Source organism: Pleurodeles waltl, chromosome 5 (genome assembly GCF_031143425.1).
Source record: "Pleurodeles waltl isolate 20211129_DDA chromosome 5, aPleWal1.hap1.20221129, whole genome shotgun sequence".
Classification (NCBI taxonomy): domain Eukaryota; kingdom Metazoa; phylum Chordata; class Amphibia; order Caudata; family Salamandridae; genus Pleurodeles; species Pleurodeles waltl.
Genome location: NC_090444.1, coordinates 182,939,156 through 182,959,812, shown reverse-complemented (window position 1 = coordinate 182,959,812; position 20,657 = coordinate 182,939,156). Strand labels below are relative to the sequence as shown.

General features: G+C 42.9%; 1 protein-coding gene across 1 annotated transcript in view; it reads left to right on the top strand.

Moving 5' to 3' along the window:
- Nucleotides 1-18,874, top strand: part of RRP15 (ribosomal RNA processing 15 homolog) — a 120,139-nt gene extending 101,265 nt beyond the window's left edge. Inside the window, exon 5 of the mRNA XM_069233881.1 lies at nucleotides 18,149-18,874. Within this exon, the coding sequence (XP_069089982.1) occupies nucleotides 18,149-18,259 (111 nt within the window). The 3' untranslated portion in view covers nucleotides 18,260-18,874. The remainder of the gene's footprint in view (nucleotides 1-18,148) is intronic.
- The last annotated feature ends 1,783 nt before the right edge of the window (nucleotides 18,875-20,657 follow it).

Below are 20,657 nucleotides of genomic sequence, written 5' to 3'. Positions count from 1 at the left end.
CCACGTGACTTGATTGCACAGTTCATATGCTACTAAGGGTCAACTTCAGGTTGACTCTACTTCTCCAGATTCCTGTGGCAACTAGGCCTGTTTGTTCTACCAGGAGGCATCGATTTGTCCATAGAGTTTGGGAGTCTCTAATTGGTTTCACATTTGTTGTATTACATTTTCCAGGTAAAAATGCAAGTGCCCCTTGGAAGTCCACGGGTACAATAAAGTTGGTTGTGTGCGTATGACATTATTGTTGCAATGAGAGGGATTAACGAGCTGCCACCAGTGGCTACAGAGTTAAAACGTTTAGGAGGTTTTCAGTTAATTATCAGTCCCAAGACAACGCCCATGTTGAATCTAGTCTACATTAGAGCTTCTTCTTAGTCTTTAGGTACAAATGTCTTGCACAGTCTTGTTTGTAGAATGGTGTTCTTCGTAAAGCACTTCTATTTTGAATGACATTTTAATGTTTTATTAAATTTGAATGTTTGTTTTTTCCTTTTACAATATGTAATAAGATGTAGTTGACCTTTCAAAATGGCATGAAATATATGTGGCACGTCAACCCACCAATAATTTCATGTTATAATAAATTGTGCCACAAGGGCAATTCTTTATGGTAATAGCTGGGTGCACATTTCTGCTTAGGAAAAAATCTCAAAGATCTATGCTAGATTCCTAAAACATCTCAGTGGTGTAACTCTGTCTATAAAATAAAAGTTCTCTCTTTTCGGTCTTGCACTCGATGCTCTTAATCGCCATATTCGGCTCGCTTATCATTCCAACTAGTCTGGAGCACAGTGGTGCCAGTAAGTGCCAGAATGATGGCTCGGTGACTAGAAAGGAGGCCCCTGGAGGGTTCATTGATCTGCAGGTCTCGGCTTTAGAATCCAGGCAAGATCAGTTCCCCAACTCATACTTCTGATGTTACTAAATTGAGTACCAATAAAATGGTATCAGTAGCACCAGTTTCTTATGGTGCTCACAAGTAGCAGAAGTGCAGTATGAAGTATTGCATATGTAAAACCTCAGACATTTTTTTTAGTAAGCTCCAATAAAAAATATTAATAAAATACGTTATTAGTATTATAAACAAGTTATTCAGTTTATCAGTAGGCGTAGGCAAAAATTATTTACACCAGTGAAATTCCCAAACTGTGAGTTTGTGAAATTCGTGAAATTTCTTGGAATTTTGCATTATGTATTTCACAGAACGTATTTTTATTTTAGTGCGCAACTCATGTATACAGAAAGTCTTGTGGGATATTAGCTCACACAGAAAATGTCTTGTCACAAAGCATTTTCTGCTCAAACCAATCTATTGCTGTTGTCTTGTGAGGTATATATTTATTTTGTTTGCTAGGTGTGCTCTTAGTGGAAAAAGTGATGTAAAGTACTGGTAAACCGTATTTATGTACCAATGTTTAATTTCACATCATTTGCACGGAATTTTGCAAAATTTCACCAGTTCACACAGAGAAATGTTAAGTTGTGCGAAGCTTGTGTCTAAGTAGCACTGTTTATTATTAGGGGTAGGCGTACCTTGCATAATTTGCTATAGTGTAACTATGCAAAATTACAGCAAAGTTTGGTGGGATAATGTGGAATTATGCAAGGAGCGTAACCCTGCTTTTAGCACTATTTTCTTAGTGCAAGATGCATCCTGGCTTCCTAAATGAACCAGAGGACGCATTTTGCTCTTAAAAAAAAAAAAAATCTCTCTAAATCCAAAGGGAATAAAAACAGGAGCGGCCGTGCAGGGTCTATTCTTGTTCAATTCCTGTTCTGTTGGATAGGTATTGTTGCCCCGAAGTACTTCAATTACTGGCATAATCACATAATTTTTGATAATTTCATGCCTTAAGAGAAATGCAAAATAACCGAAACGACTCCAGTTACTGCAGCGTAATTAACATTTCGCCTAGACCTATAAATTATTATAATTTAACTTGAAGTTCTTGTTGCAGGTCACCCGTGTCTTGTTTTTATTAGGTCGAGCATAAGCGTACGACCTCTTGTATACTTTTAAGTGTACTTCTTCTGTGGGCTTCCAGCTATTTCATTTGTTCATTTCAGTGTCATTTGAAAAATCTTTGCTTCCTTGAGGTCAGTCATGCCTCTTTGTACCTCTTTCAGTGTGGGAGCAGGGACCAACTATACGCTTTGCCTGTTTATCTAGTCTGTAGGGGACTTTTTTTTTACTTTGTTTCATGCTCCTCCCCAGGGAAGCTTCCCTTTTCCTTTGCAGAGCATTCTTACTCTGAGCTTAGCTGTAAACAAGGCTATAAATTGGGCTGTTATCTTGGTCATATTTGGTCTTTTTGGGCTCTCTGCACCCTCTCTCAGCTGCCTGGCTTCCTTCCTTTCTTGGCTTGGATTTTCTTTACCAGCTCAACCAGAGCTCAGTACTAAGGCTTATACACACCATTCAGGAATCCTCACTTCTATGATTCAGAGACAATGGCGCTGCCATTCTGGGCTCCACTCGCAGCTTCACTAGGGCACCTCCATGCTAAGATTCAGTAACACTGGCACGCCAATACTAGGTTCCACACATACCTCCATTAACATACCTCACTTTTGACCTTGTGTGCCTGTTACTATTCCAGTATTGCAGCCCACATACAACTGTCAGTGCACCTCAACCCTAACCTGCAACGTCCCATTATTCCAATACAAGAAATTACACGGCTCTCCGTTTCTCGTTCCTCACTCGCTACCTTTCTGTTACTCCAGCACTGGTCTGGGGCACAGCTTTGTCTATACCCCTGGTCCTGATCTGAAGCACCCCTGTTTTGCTGCATTGGGGTTCACATTCAACTCTGCAAATGTACCGCCTACTGTTCTGCAGTGCCCCCTGCTGTTCCACACCTTGACTTCTGTTTGAGGACGTGAGGGAGTCAATTACATCTATTCTTAGCTGCCATCTTTATTTGGGAGGGTCTGTTTCACCTGTCTCACTCCGTTCTTTCCTTTTCTTTGTTTACGCTCAATGTTTTCTTTCTCCCCCACTTTTTTCTTCACAGCTCTTAAAATCCACGTTAACAATTTTGCTCTTTCTTTCAACTGTTTATTTCTTCTCCTCTCCCTTTTTTTAATTTCCCTCTTACTACCTCCTCTTTCAAACTCACAAAAAACTGATTATTTCTTTCCTCGTTTCGTTCCTATTTTTTCATCAGACGTTCATCCTTTCACTATTTGTTTCTCTCCCCTTCATTCTTAGTCTTTATTTGCTCTTTTCTTTGACTCTGTATACGTCCTTTCACTTTTTCTTTTCTTCCTTTCTTTCTCTGGTGTTTTTCTTATCTTTATCTGTCAATTCAAGCATTACTATAAATGCCTCTTATTCCCATCTGTATGTGGAAGCCACAAGTTACTTGTCAGGACCCAAAGTGTCAAAGTGGTTTTCCCATTCTGTGTCTCTGAAAAATGTCAGTACATACATGCCCTGGTTCTTTCACTGCTTTCTCTCACCATCTCTTTTTTTCTCTAATGTTCATTTTTCTCTTTTTTTTTTTTTTTCAGAATGCTTTCATTATTTTTTTTCCTCCTTATCTTTAGTTTGCTAGCTTCCCGTTTTTCATTTCTCACACGTTTGCTCTATTTCTTCTTAGTTGTGTTTTCATTTCTTAGTAGTTTTCATTTTCTCGTTCTTTCTTTCCCTTCTTTATTTCTTTGCAACCCCTTTTCTTTCTTCCTTTTGTCTGTTTTCCTTTCGCTTCTTTTTCTGCCCCATCCACTTTTTCTGCCCTCATCCACTTTTTCTGCCCCATCCACTTTTTCTGCCCCATCCACTTTCTCTCCTGAGGCCTAGTTAATCAATGGAGCAACAAGTGCAGTGGCACCGGGGCCCAGAGACCTACGGACCTCACTCAACTCTAATTACTGCTCTGTTTTTCTACCAAAATTCCAGTGAACCATTTTTCTTTGGTACTCCAGGGCCCATGACTCTGTTACTACGCCTCTTGTCCTCCATCTTTACTCCCCACTCCCTCTTTCCTTTCACCCTCCAATCCGTCCCAAATTATATTTTTTTTATGGTGTTTTGAGCATTTCACTCCAATGCCAAAAGTTTCTGATAAAGGTTTTTAGGATAATTGTATATGTTTTAAGATAGAGGAAGAAGGTAAATGGAAGTGCTTTAGTTAAAATGCTGGGACACTGGAATTGTATGGCAGGAAAAGATGAAATTATGAGGCAGGGTTGACCAATTTATGTGACAAAAAAAGTCCAGTTATGAAATTACAATAACTAATTCAAGAAAATGCAAGACCTATTGTAGTGCAAATGCTTGTTAATAAACATAAGCAGTCTGTAGCGCATTTAGGATCTGATACCATTTGTAACTATGTGAAAGAACACTCCATAGGTTTGACATTGACCTAGATTTGATGTTATGGTATTACCTTAAAGATAGCTTTACCAGATCCTCGTGGTGCAAATTTGAAGTCTCTAGTCCTGTCTCTTCTCCCCATGTCATTCAGTTTCTCAGAATTCCCTGTTTTACAGCTTTTTATTTCCAACGAAACGGCTCCCATATGGCTTTTATCTGGAATAGGCAGGCTCAATCTCTGCAAAGCACCAAACCTTCATCAGTGAGGCGGCGATGGGAGGGCTGAAGGATGCCCTGCAGCTGTTAAACATTTTAACTTCTACAGATAACCAACGTTTTATATGCACTGTACTCGGAAATTCTTTCCTTATTGTTACATAACCCTTTTTTTTTTTTTTCCTTCTTCATCAAACCTGTCTCGGTATAACTTTTCCAGCTGTTATAAATCTTGTACTATCAACGCTTTTAAGACTCCTTAACTTTTATTTTTAGTTAGAAGGAAGCTTTCTGGGAATGAATTGAGCCATAATTTCGAATCTATCTTTTCCTGTCTTCTACAAGTGTTTATTTTAGCAGATGTGTACTTTCGATCTTCCCTTTGAGCTGGGGTGTACTTCGGCTCCAAGCACGCCAACACAAAACATTCCTTGTAGTTAGCACATGCACCATCATAATAAACTGAAGAGGGCAGTCGAGAATGGGCAGCCCGCTCTCCACGCAGTGGGTGGTCCTCGGCCTGCTCTTAGTTCTTTTGTTGTACAGACAGCCCCATGGGCAGTGTTTACCATGCGTTGGGTGTTTTTGAAGGGTACAGTAGGCTGCAGTTCAACAAACAGCTCCCCTAATGGCAGTGTACACGGCGAGCCACATTAGGTTCTTCAATACACATGCTTTTAAACGTGCTTTTCTCTCAGCCTGTTATGGTCTATAGACGGGATATTTTCAGCTGCAGTGCCCATCTCAGAGTCTCACTTGTGGTCCCCTTAAGACGTGCAAAGAAGCGCTTTAATGACATGGTGTTCAGTTCACCAATATTCATTCACCTCCTACACAGCCAGGACACAGAGACCAGACCAGGTTGGCACATGCCATGTTAAGAACATTACTAAAAAAAAAAAACCTGTTGAAGTAACCTAGTCAGTTTTTTTGATACGATTTTAAAAACTTTATGCAGGATTAAGCACAGCATGCACTCTTCTGCAGGTCGAGAGGGGGTCGTAAGGGGAGTAATTATGATAAAGTACCAAATGAAATATTGGAGTAAAAGTATGGTCAAATGTAACTTTATTTATAAATAATAAAACATTTTGTTTCCAAAAGTCAGTAAAGAGGAAGAGACCTCATAAAATAACTGATGTTAAAAAATGTTTTAATGCAAGTCATCTCTTTTCTCCATATTTCCACATCCTTGTTTTCACCTTTGAGCCGGTCCTCCAGGATTCTTTTTAAAAATGCTGAGCTCTAGACCAGTAGCCATCAAAACTGTAGGCCCGGGTTCTTGTTGCCTACTTACATCTGATGGACACACTCAGTGATCCCCAACGAAATTAATTAGTTTAACGGAGGGAAGGATACTGCCATCTGTAAAACTCCCTCGTCTGCCTTCAAATCAATTTTGCTTCTTAGGGTGTTACCTACCTTTGAAGGTGATATGAAATTAGTTTGGCCACCTTAAGATTAGCTCAGAAGTTTTCACCCATGTACTCATCACTCTTCTTTAATGGGAAACCGTCATAAACTGAATATTGTGAATTCCATTTGTTACTTGTGGTAGGGCTTTTATGTTTTTCAGATATGACGCAGTGGCAAATGCTCTGGGTCTGAAAGAGGGTCCTTGTTTGTGTTTAAGTTAAGAATTGGAAGTTTAAGGATTCAATAGTGTCCCCTTTGAGGCTCTGTTGCCAAAGTAACCCCCTCCACCAGCTTTTGTTGTCAAAGAATAGGATTTTGAAGTTGGCGGTGTTGCGTAATGTCTTAGACGACATACTGTAAGCAGAAAGCCCGCCTTTCCAAAATCTCTTTCATCGGGGAAATGGGAATTGCATCTTTGACACTTGGGAGGTGTTAGAAATGGGGTTTCTAGTTGGCAGTCAGTTCACGCCCTGTCCAAGTAGGGACCCTCACTCTAGTCAGGGTAAGGAAGTCATATTCCTAAGATAACCTCTGTTCACCTCCTTGCTGGTGTGGCAAAAGCAGTCAGGCTTATCTCAGAGGCAACGTGTTAAGTATTTGTACCCACACACAGTAACACAATGAAAACACGCCAAATGGCAAGAGAACTCAGGGGCTAGCAGGTGAAGTCTTTGATGACCCTGAGACTTCTTAACAGGAGGCAAGCTCAGTCCAAGCCCTTGGAGAACCTTAGGAAGCATGATTTCAGAAAGCAAATTCCAGTCCTTTCACTCCCGAGGCTGAAGCAGCAGTAGCAGGCCAGCACAGCAAAGCAACAGGCAGAGTGGCAGGTCCACCTCGAGCATCTAGCCCTTCTCCTTTGCAGAGGTTCCCCTTGATTCAGAAGTAATTTAAAATTCCGGGTTTTGGGTTCAGTACTTATACCCCTTTCTGCATTTGAAGAAGGCAAACATCAAAGGAATGTCTTTGTAGTGCACAAGATCCTGCCTGTTCCCTGCCCTGCCCCAAATACAAACTAGTGGGTTGGAGACTGTATTTTGAGAGAACAGGCACAGCCCTTTCAAGTGCAGGGGTCAGCTCCTCCCTCCCACTTAAGCCCATGAAGACCCCTCAGGAAATGCAGGACACACCTCAGCTCTCTGTATGTCACTGTCTATAGGGAATTCACAAACAGCCCAACTGTCAGTCTGACCCAGATGTGTATTCAGTAGCCAGACAGACGCAGAGACTGGTGAAGCAAGAAAATGCCCACTTTCTAAAAAGTGGCATTTTCAAACTTAGAATCTAAAAATCAACTTCACTAAAAGATGTTTTTTCAAATTGACAGTCCAGAGACCACAAACTCCATATCTCCATCTGCTCCGAATGGGAACTGCACTTAAAAGATATTTCAAGGTAATCCCCATGTTAACCTGTGGGGGAGATAAGCCTTTCCATAGTGAAACCGAATTTGGCAGTATTTCACTATAGGGACATGTAAAACACATCAATTCATGTCCTACCTTTTAGCTACACTGCACCCTGACCAGGGGGCTACCTAAGACCTACCTTAGGGGTGTCTTACATGTACTAAAAGGGAAGGTTTAGGCCTGGCAAGTGGGTTCACTTGCCAGGTTGAACTGGCAGTACCAAACTGCCCACACAGTCACTACAGTGGAAGGTCTGAGACATGCTTACGGGGCTACTCATGTGTCAATGTCTAGCACTGCCAATTCGACCTGGCAAGTGTACCCACTTGCCAGACCTAAACCTTCCCTTTGACTGCATATGTCACCCCTAGGGTAGGTCCGAGGTAGCGCCATGGGCAGGGTGCAGTGTATTTATTAAGTAGGACTTGTACTGGTGTGTTTTACATGTCCTGATAGTGAAATACTGCTGAATTCGTTTTTTACTATTGCAAGGCCTATCTCTCTCGTAGGTTAACATTTAGAAACTGGGCATTTTCTTGCTTAACCACTCTGTGCTTCAGCCTGCTTGTGGAATCCACGTCTGGGTCAGACTGACAGTTGGGCTGTTTTGTGAATTTCCCCGTAGACAGTGACACAAAGAGGGTTGGGGAGTGTCCTGCGTATCCTGATGAGACTCCTGGCCTAGAGTGGGAAGGGAGGAGCTGTCACCTGCACCTGAAAGGGCTGTGCCTGTCCTCACACAATGCAGTCGCCAACCCCCTGGTGTGTGTCTGGGGCCAGGCCTGGGTAAGGCAGGATCTTGTCAACAACAGAGACTTTCCTTTGAAGTTTGCCTACTTCAAAAGCAGAAATGGATGTAAGTAGTGGACCCAAAACCCCAGACTTTTAGATTGTTTCTGGATCATGAGGACCTTCTGCCAAGGAGAAGAGCTTGATGCTTCAGGAGGTCCTGCCACTCTGCCTGTTTCTTTGCTGTGCTAACCTGCTGCTACCTAGGAGGGAAAGGACTGGGCCTTACTTTCTGCAATCCTAATTGTTAAGTGTCTTCAAGACCTTGGACTGAGCTTACCTCCTATTAATAAGTCTCAGGGACATCAAAGACTTCACCTACCAGCCTCTGGGTTCACTTGCTGTGAATCCTAACTCGCCAGGCGGTGCCTTCTCCAGTCTCTTGGCCCCTGGGAGTGAAAGGTGGTTGAAAAAGAAGAAAAATCAGTTACACCGAATCTGGACAATACCCGAACAGACGCCGCTGCCTGCCCCCGCGACACCACCTGCAATGTCCCACCACTGACGTCCGGTGACTTTGTGAGTGCCGTGTCATCGACGTCCATGACCCCTGACTCTGCCGCGGTGCCTGCAGCCGCTTGACATGACCACAACCCTGTGAAGTTGCCCCACTACATCTTGATCCATCGTATATCGACCCTGCCGGAGCATAAGGAACCAACGCTTCGCACAGACGCTACATCACCTCCCCTGCTGTGCAGTAAGGAACCGACACCGCACTGGATCCAGCAACTCCTCACCTCCCCGACTCCTTGAACCAGCTTGTTTCTTCGTTACCAAAGGTACTGTACCTAGGGGTCCGTGTGACTCCGTGACTGACGCAACTGGCATCGGATTATTTGGAACGACTCAGTCACAATGCCGTGATAACACCAAATTGAAGCATTTGTGTTTCTAAGCGCTCTTTTGAAGTTTAATCTTTAAAAAAAACTCATAACTTTGTTTGTGTATGGTGGATTTTTTTTCGTTTTGGTCTTGTTTAATTTAGATTAATATTGGCTATTTTTCTAGACTGGCGTGGAGTCCCTTTGTGGTGTTTACACTGTGTTCGTTTGTACATATACTTTACACATTGCTCCGAGATGAGTTTTACTGCTTGTGCCAAGCTATCAAGGGGGTGAGCAGGGGCTATCTGAGCTGTGTATCTCCCTTACTCTGCCCAACCAGGGACTCTAATCAGAGTGCAAATTGACTGCCAGCCAGAGACCCCATTTCTAACAAGGCCAGGGCTTAATTTGTAGTAAAATAAGTACCAGGGCCTGAAGTATTTCTCATGATGCTACTGCCGCTTGCACCACCGCCTTTCCCTGCTAATGCTGCCAATCCTGCAAGACCACTCGCCCATCCTGTAGAGCATTCTCCATGCTTTGACCCATCATACTTTTTCACGTAGGACCATTTGGACTATTCCAAGTTGCACAAAGTTTTAATGTCTTGGGCGCACTGGTATTATATATGTTTTAACTATACATTGAATTGCTAAACGCCCTGCCACATGCTTGTGCGCAAAAATAATCAGAGCCACTTTGTGTTGGATTGTCACAAAACAAGTTCCTGTGTTAAGAATTAAGTAACATTGCTGAGCACTGGCACAGTTTAAGCACTGTGGCATACCCCGTCCTGGAGGCATGTACGACAGGCAGGCTCGCTCTTGCTCTCTGTGCACTATACCTTCGCCTTCCTCGCTTAATTGTGGCTGGTAGCTTTCTGTCCTGCCTCGTTATTCAGTTGCCTTGCTCCCAGTGGAGTGTTTTTTTTGTTGTTGTTGTTTTTTTTTGCTTAGCATCACTATTTCCTTCAGTCCTTGGCTAGTGCAGCACCAGACCACAGACCGCGATGCAGGAAACAAGGCGCACGGCAATGCAAGTGCTGCAGAAGAGCCCGTTTTCCCAAGGCATTGCCCGCATACATCGTCTCGGATGGCTGTGATAGTAATCCTGTCTTCGCAGTTCAGTGTCAAAATGCTGTGCATATGTTTTGGTTAACCTTCCTTTCAGCCCAGTCAACGTTCAGTGCAGTCCCAATTCTTGGAATGGGATTGAGGAATATCCGTGGCTGTCGGACCCCAGAGGCCCAGCCACTTCTGTGTAGGTGGTAGTTGCCCTATAGATACATTACACATCATTGCCATACTTTCAGATCCAAACACAATTTCTAAATTATTTAAACCGCTTTTTTTTTTATAGTGTAGGTATTTGTAAACCTTCATAATGTTTGCAGAGTGGTAATTTCGTTTTTTAAGATTAAGCGAGATGGTAAATTGCCGCCGTTCAAACCTTTGATTGTGCAATATTCCAACGCCCCAAGGCGAGGACATGGCCGCACAGTCGTCAACAGGCCTGAGGGGGTTGTAACCGTGGCCTCCTTCCTGCTGGTTCCCTCCCAAGACATCGCACCGCGTTGTAATTTGAGCTGTTAAACACAGAATAACATTATCTTAACATGTGTATTTCTTTGCTAGGAGGAATGATTAATTTCTTGTAAATTCTGGACGGCGGTGGTATCTCGATTTTTATCAGCAACATAAAAGCTTTCAGAGATATGCACCACCATGTTGAAGTGGGAAACGGATTTTACAACAATCCTTGGTTTTAAAACCTAAAACTTAAGAGGCACAAGTTTAAGCTAGCTCTTTCAAATCAGTTAATTGTGGACAGTAGTGCAGATTCCAGGACATCCATTATTGTGGTGATAATACACTTTGACAATGTTTACTGTTCTCAGCTTTATAAAATCATATGCTTGCCTGGTGATTCTGCATGCTTTGTTTACGTTTACAATCTTAAAATCGCATTCCTTCCTCAGGGAACGGATTATGGGCCCCTGTGAATTAAATGCTTTAAATTGCAATTTGCAGAATAATAGACAAAGGACTTTTTGTCTACAGACGAGTAGCTTTTAGATAATAAATGCAGAAGAAACAAATTGATGGCCGGGGTGGTCTCTTCGTTCGCCCTTGGGTTTTGCCACACATACCATTTTGTATAAAGTATGCTGTGTTGTGTTATGTTAACGATCTTTTTATAGCGCACTAATCATCCGTGCTGGCATCCAGGCACTCTGTAGCAAGTGTTTGAGGCCCGCCCTAGTGGTCTTACTGGAAAACCCAGATCCTCGGCTTCGTCCGAAAGTCGTGTTTCACGCTGACCGCATGTGCCTCATTCCCGAGGAGGTGCTGAATTTCCTGCTCTGCACTGTTTGGTCAGGACTCTCCGGTGAGACTCCTGCCATCACTCACCAGACATTGTGCCTCAATTCCAGGGTAACGCAGGGAAGCAAATTTGCGTTCTGGATTGCCTGGGTGTGACTTTTTCAATGCGTGTCCTACGGGACTTCTCCTCCTTCCAAGAGGCTCCCCTGCTTCATCTCTGTCATTGATTGCTCCTTTTGATGTCCTCCGTGCGGTGGACCATCTGCCAACTCCTCACCTGGCCCGACAATACCTTGTTACAAGGTTGAATTGACAGAATGGGCCTGGGTGGTGAGAGCAAGTGAGTGGGCTACAGAACAGTTCTGGGAACGATTGGAAGTAGGTCCCAAGACATGATGTTCCCCCCACTTTGTACCTGGCAGAACTAGGCAAGTGACTGAAGGCACGGTGGTGCGACCTTTGATTGATCTCCCTGAGGGGTTGCCAAACCTCCATTTGTTGACTGCTGTTATCAATCCCCTCCCCCCCACCTGTTTCTACCAGGACCCTAAATAAGTGTGACTCCAGCTGGGATCGACCTAGTGTCCATGGGGAGTTTCCTTCAGCTCCAGCCCAAGGGGGGTGGGGTACTCTGAGTTGACTGATGGGCGGAAGAGAGTTTTGGGGCCACAGGGTCTGGGAGTACAATATCTACTGACCTACCAGATATCAGTACACCTCATTAGGGTATTGTGTGTTCAAATGCGTGCCATACGAACCTGCCTGATATCCGTAGCACCAGGTATCAGTGCTGAGTGAGTGCGTGGGAGTGACTGCCTATGAGTAACAACACTGCACTACGGTGTTGCCCTCCACGTTGATTCTTGCCAAGAGTGTACTACGATTGACATTGATTTTTACCCATGCGGCCCTGTCCCACAGGGCTATTTAGAAGTGTTATAATTGCCTATCTGTAAATATTATGCTGTCGTCGTGAACCGGGGTGCACCCTATAACTGTGTGGGATTGAATTAGAATAATTGCTCGGATGGGTCTTGTGCTGACAACTTTTTGCACCACATGAGTGCTATAATATCTGTGTTAATTAGCAGTCCATGGCGAGGGCGTGATTTATAGTTACCTTGGGCCACGAGTTATAATTGCTTGAAATAACTTTCGATAGCTGCTGAATATGTATGGTTTTGTGCAAGTATAGTCAGAACACAACTGTAACATCCCTGTAACCTTTGTTTTTTTCTAAAGTGAATCTCTTTGTATTTTTAGATTCTATTTCCTAACTGTAATGTCCATGTAACCTTTTTTTAGGTGAATTTCTAAGTTTTTATTTTAATTTTATTTTTTTACTTAAAGTAATTTTAATTACTGTATGTTAATCCAACCACTGCTGCACAAGGTTTTTGGCCCTATGGCCATCTCCCTATCACCACCCAACCCTGCCTGGCCTGTGGCCAGACTTTGAGACCAACCCCCCTATAACCACTCAGAGTATGTCTGGACTTTGATGAATGATATACTTAGAATAAGATATTTTAGGTCAAATTGAAAAGAAAAATGCATGTGTCAATTTTTAGAGTGGGATCACCTTTCAGTATGTACCTTAACATTTGAATTTGAAAAGAAATTCAAGCAGGGAAATGACCATTGAAATACTTTTACTAGAACCCCAAACCTTCAGTGTGAGTGTTTAAAACCTTAACCACTACATCACAGGGTATTCTGATTATGCAGTGTCCAAATATTGCTGTGGCATTTTACCCAAACATTTTCTATTAACGCTAGTAAATAAACACACAGTGCCGTGAGATTCCAGAATTTCAACATTCAACCTACTTAGTGAGAGTCCATGAGCTCTACAAGTAGGCCAAAAGCCACAAATCAAACATCTTGCTTGTGTGTGGATTTGAAGTCATTCTATGACCAGATGTTTGCTGACAGGACCGCTGGGGGAGCCTAAAGGCACCCACGGTCCTAGCTGGCTCCCCACCTTCTGAAAGCAGGGAGCTGCTTTAAATAGTAGCTCCCAGCTTGCAGTAGCAATGTTTTCATTTGTTTCCCTGCACGCATATTTGCATGCATGTAAACGGATGAAAACTCCACGTTCTGCAAGCAGGAACTGTTTGAGAGCTCCTGGTTGCAGAAAGCAATTATGTTTGCTTTGCTTGGTGGTACAGGTCAGCTCCCACCAAGCAAAAGGCTACATCCTGAGGGTGGGCTCCTCTGGAGGTAGCAGGAGCCGGCCCTGCAGGGTTGTAGTCCCCATGGCCATCTATGGTTGCCATGACGGGACCCGCACGGCCCCCCCTCCAACATAGGCTTAGCCCCGGGGAGGTGGTGGGGCTGCAACTCCCTAACCCCCTTTTATTATTTTATTTCAGCTCCAGGGAGGGGGCGCCCACCACTTAATTTGAGTGAATTGCCCTAGGGAGGTGGCGTGCTCTGGGGCTGCCTGTAGGGGTGGGGCCCCCCACATTACTTGTAGGATTTGCTCAGGAATGTAGCGGTCCCAGGGGTTGCTTGGGCCCCCGTATTAATTTATTAACATTTGGCCCTGGGAATGTGGCGGTCCCCAGGGTGCAGGAGTGCTGTGCTGGCACCTCCAGCATAATTAATAACCAGTGCCCTGGGGAGGTGATGGCCCATGTGCCCCCTCTTATTCTTTGGCAGTGCCCCCGGAACCTGACCTACCCGGGGGTAAAAATAAAGACAAGCGCAGAGACCGCGCTAACTTTCTTAAAAAAATTACACAGAAATGTGCAAATGTTGGTGATTTTCGATACATTTATAAAAAAAAATTAACAAAAATTGCCTGAGATTGGGGGGGGCTCATAAAAGGTACCCTACCCCCGTTCATGTTTTCTGCGTTTATTTTTATTTTGAAGCAGAGTGTCAAAATTGCTGCCAACACTTCCTGGTTAAAGTTTTGGCAGCCAATCGGAGTTCTCGGTTTCCCTGCATGAGCTCGCTGTTCTTCATGAAGTAGTCACTGGTGAACTGCTGCCCTAAATATACACATTTGGAATTCCTTTAATTTCTTAACAACTACTGAGTGGTATAACACCAAAAAAAGCACTATCTCAGAACAAAAATCAACCTTCCGGGGTATGGAATCTAATAAAATATCTACTTGTCCATGGGACCGGCTGCTTTTTAAATCTCCTTGTCCCTTTGGTGCTGTGTAGTGCAGTGACAAATTATGGCAGCAATCTCATTATGTAAGCGTTCTGGTAATAGCTTCTCTGATTATGCCAGGACTAATACTATAGTAGGGCTTGAATACTTCCATTTTCAGTCCTCCCTATAGCAATTTCCTTATTTTGCCACCTATCTGCAGCTCAACATACTGGGGCTGGAGGAAGCAGTAAACAGTAGTTCCAGGGCTTGATTGCCTTTGAGTCTGCAGACCTACTAACTTGACTATTGTAAGGGTTTTCACCAGCTCTTCTCTAATCTTTTCCCATACTGAGAGAGGTTAGAAATTTACTCCCGACAATGGCAGAAGTAGAAGTTCTTCCAGGGTTAGGGAAAAAAAGATACTGGAGGAAAGGTAAACTTGTAAATGCTCAATAGATTTTCACATGAGCAAATCTACACATGCATATTTGTTTGTGCCAAAATACAATCCAATAATTTCTAAGAGTACGGTTTCCTGATTTATTCCTGTAAGTTCTTGTGAATTCATGTAAGCCACTAATTCAAAGACTTATACCATGGGTGCACTTTTGTGACTTTCTTTAAGAATTTGGTCCCTAATTAGGTCTGGCGTTAACCAAGACATTTTGTTTTTATTTAACTTCTCTTTCTCTCTCTGTCGGCTGGCTTTACTTTGAGTGATCACATTGTGCTCTTCCACAAGGAGCATATAGGCACACAAAGTAATTTTATGCAGTGCCAGGAACTACTGTGGCAATCAGCAATGTAAAGAAATATGAGTCCCCCCTTGCAAAGAACATGGAGGGGCCCCCTCCAGACTCTCATAGGGCAGGTGCTGTGTTGAGGGGGCCCCTTGGAGGGGTTCCCCAGCACTGCAGGAGCTGCGGGCCTTTGTTACACCACTTGTGACAATGTGTGCTTTTTGAGACCCGAAAAGTTTTCTTGTTTGTTTGCTTTTTTTTTTTTTTTTTTTTTTTGCCACAGTTCGTTACAAAGGTGAGGTTCTGGCAGCTCCCACAGCAATAAAGTGTTACTAAAGCCCTGTCAAAACAAGACACGAATTGACGAAACCAAAAGCTTCACAAAAAAATGCTGAATCGGTTGGCTTTGCCAGTGCTTGTTTATTTTCATGCTTCCTATAATCTTGTTGAAAATGGTTACACTGATTTTCCATTAGGAATATTTTTGGGAAATACTAACATGCATCAACACATTTTACTAAATGATGCTTCAAAGAAATAGCACCTAAACTTTCATAGTAGCAGAATTTCTTTCTTTTTTTTTTCCTTTCTACTTGCATTTGATTTCTCAACATTTTATTTTGAAAGCACAGAATCATCACTCTTGCTTACAAGCTTCTGTAGACGTGCATCTAATCAGAGACCATTCTGGGATCTGGGAGCATTATACTTCACATCATATTGTTAAACTTTTTATGCAAGTGTGTACACTTTTTTTTTTTTTACTGGAACTACCGTCAGTAGTGCATGGTGACCTTAAAACGTTTATTTACAGCGATAACATGAATAATAAAGGATTTTCATTAATGAGCCATTAATACAAGCTCAAACAGCATTAACATATGAACACACATTACCTGGACTGCAGACAGTTCCCTTCTCTGTAAACTGGCAGCTAAATGGTTTGTGTTGCAGGGCCTTGGGCCTACTTGTCCCAAGGACAAAATAAACATGAAAATGTGTTGCCCTTGACCCTAAACAATGTCATGGGAGTCCAGCTGTACGAATTCCACATCCCTGAACCTTTCTGTCAAATTTGGTATAATTCCGTCCAGCGGTTTGCGTAGTTATGTTCAAAACTCCTATGGGAAATTTTTAATCCCCCAAATTCCCTTTTCTCAGCCCCACTTGACAGATCACATTTGAACTTTTTATGGGCAACAAGAATTACCTGCAAACTTGGAAAATTTCTTGAAGAGCTGTCAAACCAGAAGCGCACTCGTGCATCACTACAAGTTTCCTCTTTGCATCTCAACAGCATAGGGTGACCAGATTTTGAGGAGCAAAAACTGGGACAGGTCAGACATAAAAGAAGGACTAACTACTTTACACTCCCTTTTATATCTGGCCTGACCTGTGTTTTTTGCGTAGCTTTGTGAATGTGTGCCTATATATGTGTGTGTTTATAGATAGGTATCTATAAACACACACACACACATTTACAAGACTATACAAATAAAATTAGCTTATGGCTTGACCTCCCACCTTCCACCCCCAACCTGCCCCCACCCACCTCTCTCTGCCCCCCACTCTGTATCTTTGCTGGGAGCAGACAGGGGACTGTATTGCCTGACAGTAATAGATAAATTACTTAATTGTTGCATACCTTGTAGGCGTCTGTTAAAGGAAGAGCATACCTTTAACTTCTGCTTCCCTGGATAATTTGACCTTTGTCCCAAAAACCGGGACATTTATGTAATAATTTGACCTTTGTCCCAAAAACCGGGACATTTATGTAATAATTTGACCTTTGTCCCAAAAACCGGGACATTTGTTTACAAATTAAGAGAAGCGTCCGGACACTGGGACAGTCCGGGGAAATCCGGGACATCTGGTCACCCTACAACAGCACCATCCACACATTACCTCAAAATCCTACCCCGTGTGCACGCAGGGTGCAGGATACAGCGCATCAAAGCCATTGCTAATGGTTGTTAGTATGGTTGTGCTCTCACTTAAGTGTTCCTTTTCACCATCTTCCCACTGGGTGGCACTGTGGTACTTTGCTTTTAAAGGTTGCTTTTTTCGTTTCCGCATGACTGTAAGCATTCCTTTAAAGTGTTGGTCTTATTGTTCTTTTAACCCTGCCAGTAAGTTGCATAGGACTCTGCTTAAAATGTAAAGTATTGTTTCCTTGCAATTAGCCCTGTGCATATACGTGAGAAGTCTTTGGACCTGAGGTAATCTGCCACTGCGAGGAAAAATTGTCTCACCGGCCATTAAACACGCTAAACATTATATTTGTTTTTAAAAAGGTCTTTATTAAATCCATATTTGTGTTTCAGAGACCTGCCAAAAGTGTTCTAATGAATCGGCACCTGGGGGTCAATGCATGATATCATAAGACTATTTTAATTGCCAAACAAGTTCTTATTAAACGAGGCAGGGTTTACTATATTTGCATCCCTTGAAAAAAAAAAAAGATGTTATCCTCAATATCTTTCATTGGATCGAGGTACTAATTCGTATTAGTGTGTCCCGTCTTCGGTCTGCATGGCACGCTTTGTGTTAAGTGAAGATTTTTTCTGCTTTGCAGAATGTGTTTCCTCTGGTGAGTTTGGCGGTTCAAAACTGCTACGTTATCGTCGATGAAGTGTAAAAGTAGCAGCTTGCTTTGTTCTGGGGGAAAAAAGGCTTCTGGAATACCAGACCTTTTTTGTTGTATTTTGATTCCGAGTACACTAGATCTAGGTGGTTTCTATACTGTTTACTGGTGTCTCATAACATCCAATAGTGTTTTTTTGGCTTTATAATCATTACCGAGCCTAACGTTTCCGATCCCACACAGGTGGTCCAATGTCGAGAGCTCCTATAGCCAACTGAATCTTAAAATAACCATTTGTAACTGCTCATCTGGATTTTCCAGCGTTAACTCTGCTGTTGAAGGCAACGTGCTGCCTGCTCTCTGCCTGTCAGTCTGATGCTGACCCTCTCTCTCTCTCCTTGTCTTCAGATCACAGTAAAATCGGAAGAGGGGCCCGAGTGGAACATTCTGCGTGACGACTTCATGATGGGAGCGTCCATGAAGGACTGGGATAAAAAGAGCGATGACGACGACGCTTAACAGGAGCATACCAATGCCAAAGATGAGGGCGGCAGTGATGCCGACAGATAATGTCGCAGAGGAAGCCCCCCCGCTTCCTTGGCTCTTGGGATGGTCTCCATTCTGTGAATGGATGACACATTCGTGGGCTCGCCCTGTGGCCCTTTTCACTTTAATAAGTGTTTTTTTTTTTTGTTTTGTTTTTTAAACTCAACTCCACAGAACTTTAATCTGAAAATATTTTCCGAAATGCTTAATTTTCTGCATTTTTCCAAAACACATTGTTCAGTCAAAACAGTGGCACCTGCCAAACAAAATGTGGATTTTGACCAAGGTCATTAAAAGTTTATACGTTAGTCATGATTTGCCGGGGGACGCCCGAGTTTCTAAACACTGTTCCCGCGCCTTTGAACAGCTATATTAATTACCTGCCGGCACAGCTCAGAAAATGTATGAAATGCTGCTACTTTATGGGTCTTATTTAATGGGTTCCAGCTGTTTGACATGCACAAGCAGTTTCTTGCAGGTGCATTAAAGACATTTCAAGCCTATATACACTTTGTCCCCAAGTACTCAGCCGGTTGAATGTGCGTCAGCTAATTGGCTCATTAAACTAAAATCGTTATTACTGCATAACTTGAATTGCAATCTGTGTTATACAAAGTAAATGATCAAATGTTAAAATATCCTAATTGTATATAACTATGATTTCATGTTGATGTAGCCTGAAACCCCTATAAGTCACGCTGTGGTAAAATATGATTGAAGTAAAAAGCGTCGTAGAGTTTGTGTGATGTGAGTGCCGGTTCATCAGCCCAGAAGGCGGATCTGCGGTGAAGGGCAGTATTTCTAATCCATTAAGCTCTTGGTCTGTGATTCTTTGAAGTGAGTGACAGCCACAGAGTGAGGCCCTCAGACCCCGTTGGAGACCTGTAACCCCACATTGGATCCTTGGCCAATGGGGAGAGGACATAAAGGGGCGGAGGAAGGGAAAAGTGGGACACACCCATGTGGGCACAGACTGGGCATCGTGGCGCCCGGCCAGCTATGATTAAGGTAGAAATATATGTAGGCCAGGGAAGTTGGGTATAAATGACTTAACCTTACGTTAACCTACTGTATTATGTCAATGGCATCTGAGTAGGCGAGAACCATACCGTTTTCATGTACTAGCTAGTTTTTTCATCAAAATATATTTATTTTTTCAGTCTCGCCCCACTGCTGCGATAAAAATCACACAGAGCAGCGATTGTTTGTATATATGGTTCTCGCTTGACATTGGCCCTGTAAGCTCTAGCACCATGCCGGAGCATGCATTTCAGATCTTGGCCCGCCGACACTGGTGCTGCATTGACAATGGATTGCAACTTATTAGACGCATGCGTGATAAAGCGCTAATTGGATTGGATTGAAGGCTTGCCTGGAGTCTAACATGTTCATTTATATATACCCCCATCAGTTTGTATTAACGTTCAAGCTCTTAATAACAGACTTGGTATTACTTAATGGAGGATATCCACATTTGCAAAGCGAAAACAGTAGGGGACAGCTATCTTTTTTTGTGGTTACAGGAAGCTACTTGAAATCCAGTGTTTATCAATGAACCTGTGTGTATCATTTCAGAAACCAGTAGTTTCAGCATGTATTTCTGGTACTCTCATAGCCTTCAGTTATTTTACGCAGTTTACATGAATAGCCTAATAGGGATAAACCAGCGAAAGGGTTAGCAGAATTGTGTATTTCCGTGCATTAGAAAACATACATACAACCACACATTGATAGTACTGAGATGGCTAGCTTGCAGACCTAGGGTTGTCCTAATATGCTTTCTTTTGTTGCTCAAATATTTCATTTTTTCATAATGTATTATGTTTAAAAAATAATTGTTTTAAATATTCCACTTAAAAGTAAACATTACAGAATCTTTTTAAAATTGAGATCCGAATACCCAATTTATTAAAATCTAGTAATTGTAACTAACGGTTCGATGGCATCTGTTGCTGCAGATACACATGTTGTGCACAGTCCGCCATCTGGTGTTGGGTCGGAGTGTTACAAGTTGTTTTTCTTCGAAGAAGTCTTTCGAGTCACGAGACCGAGGGACTCCTCCTCTTTGCTTCCATTGCGCATGGGCGTCGGCTCCATCTTAGATTGTTTTTTTTCCGCCCTCGGGTTCGGACGTGTTCCTTTTCGCTCCGGGTTTCGGGACGGAAAGATAGTCAAAACTTCGAAAAATTACGTCTGTATTGTTTCGCTCGGGATCGGGATAGTTGGAATCGACACCGAATCGTGAAGAGCTCTGGTAGCCGTTCGGGGTAATTTCGATCCCCCGTGGGGGCCTGGTCGGCCCGACCGCGTGTAACATCGACACCGATGGAACGGACCCCGTTCCGATTCTGTCCTAAATGCCACAATAAAT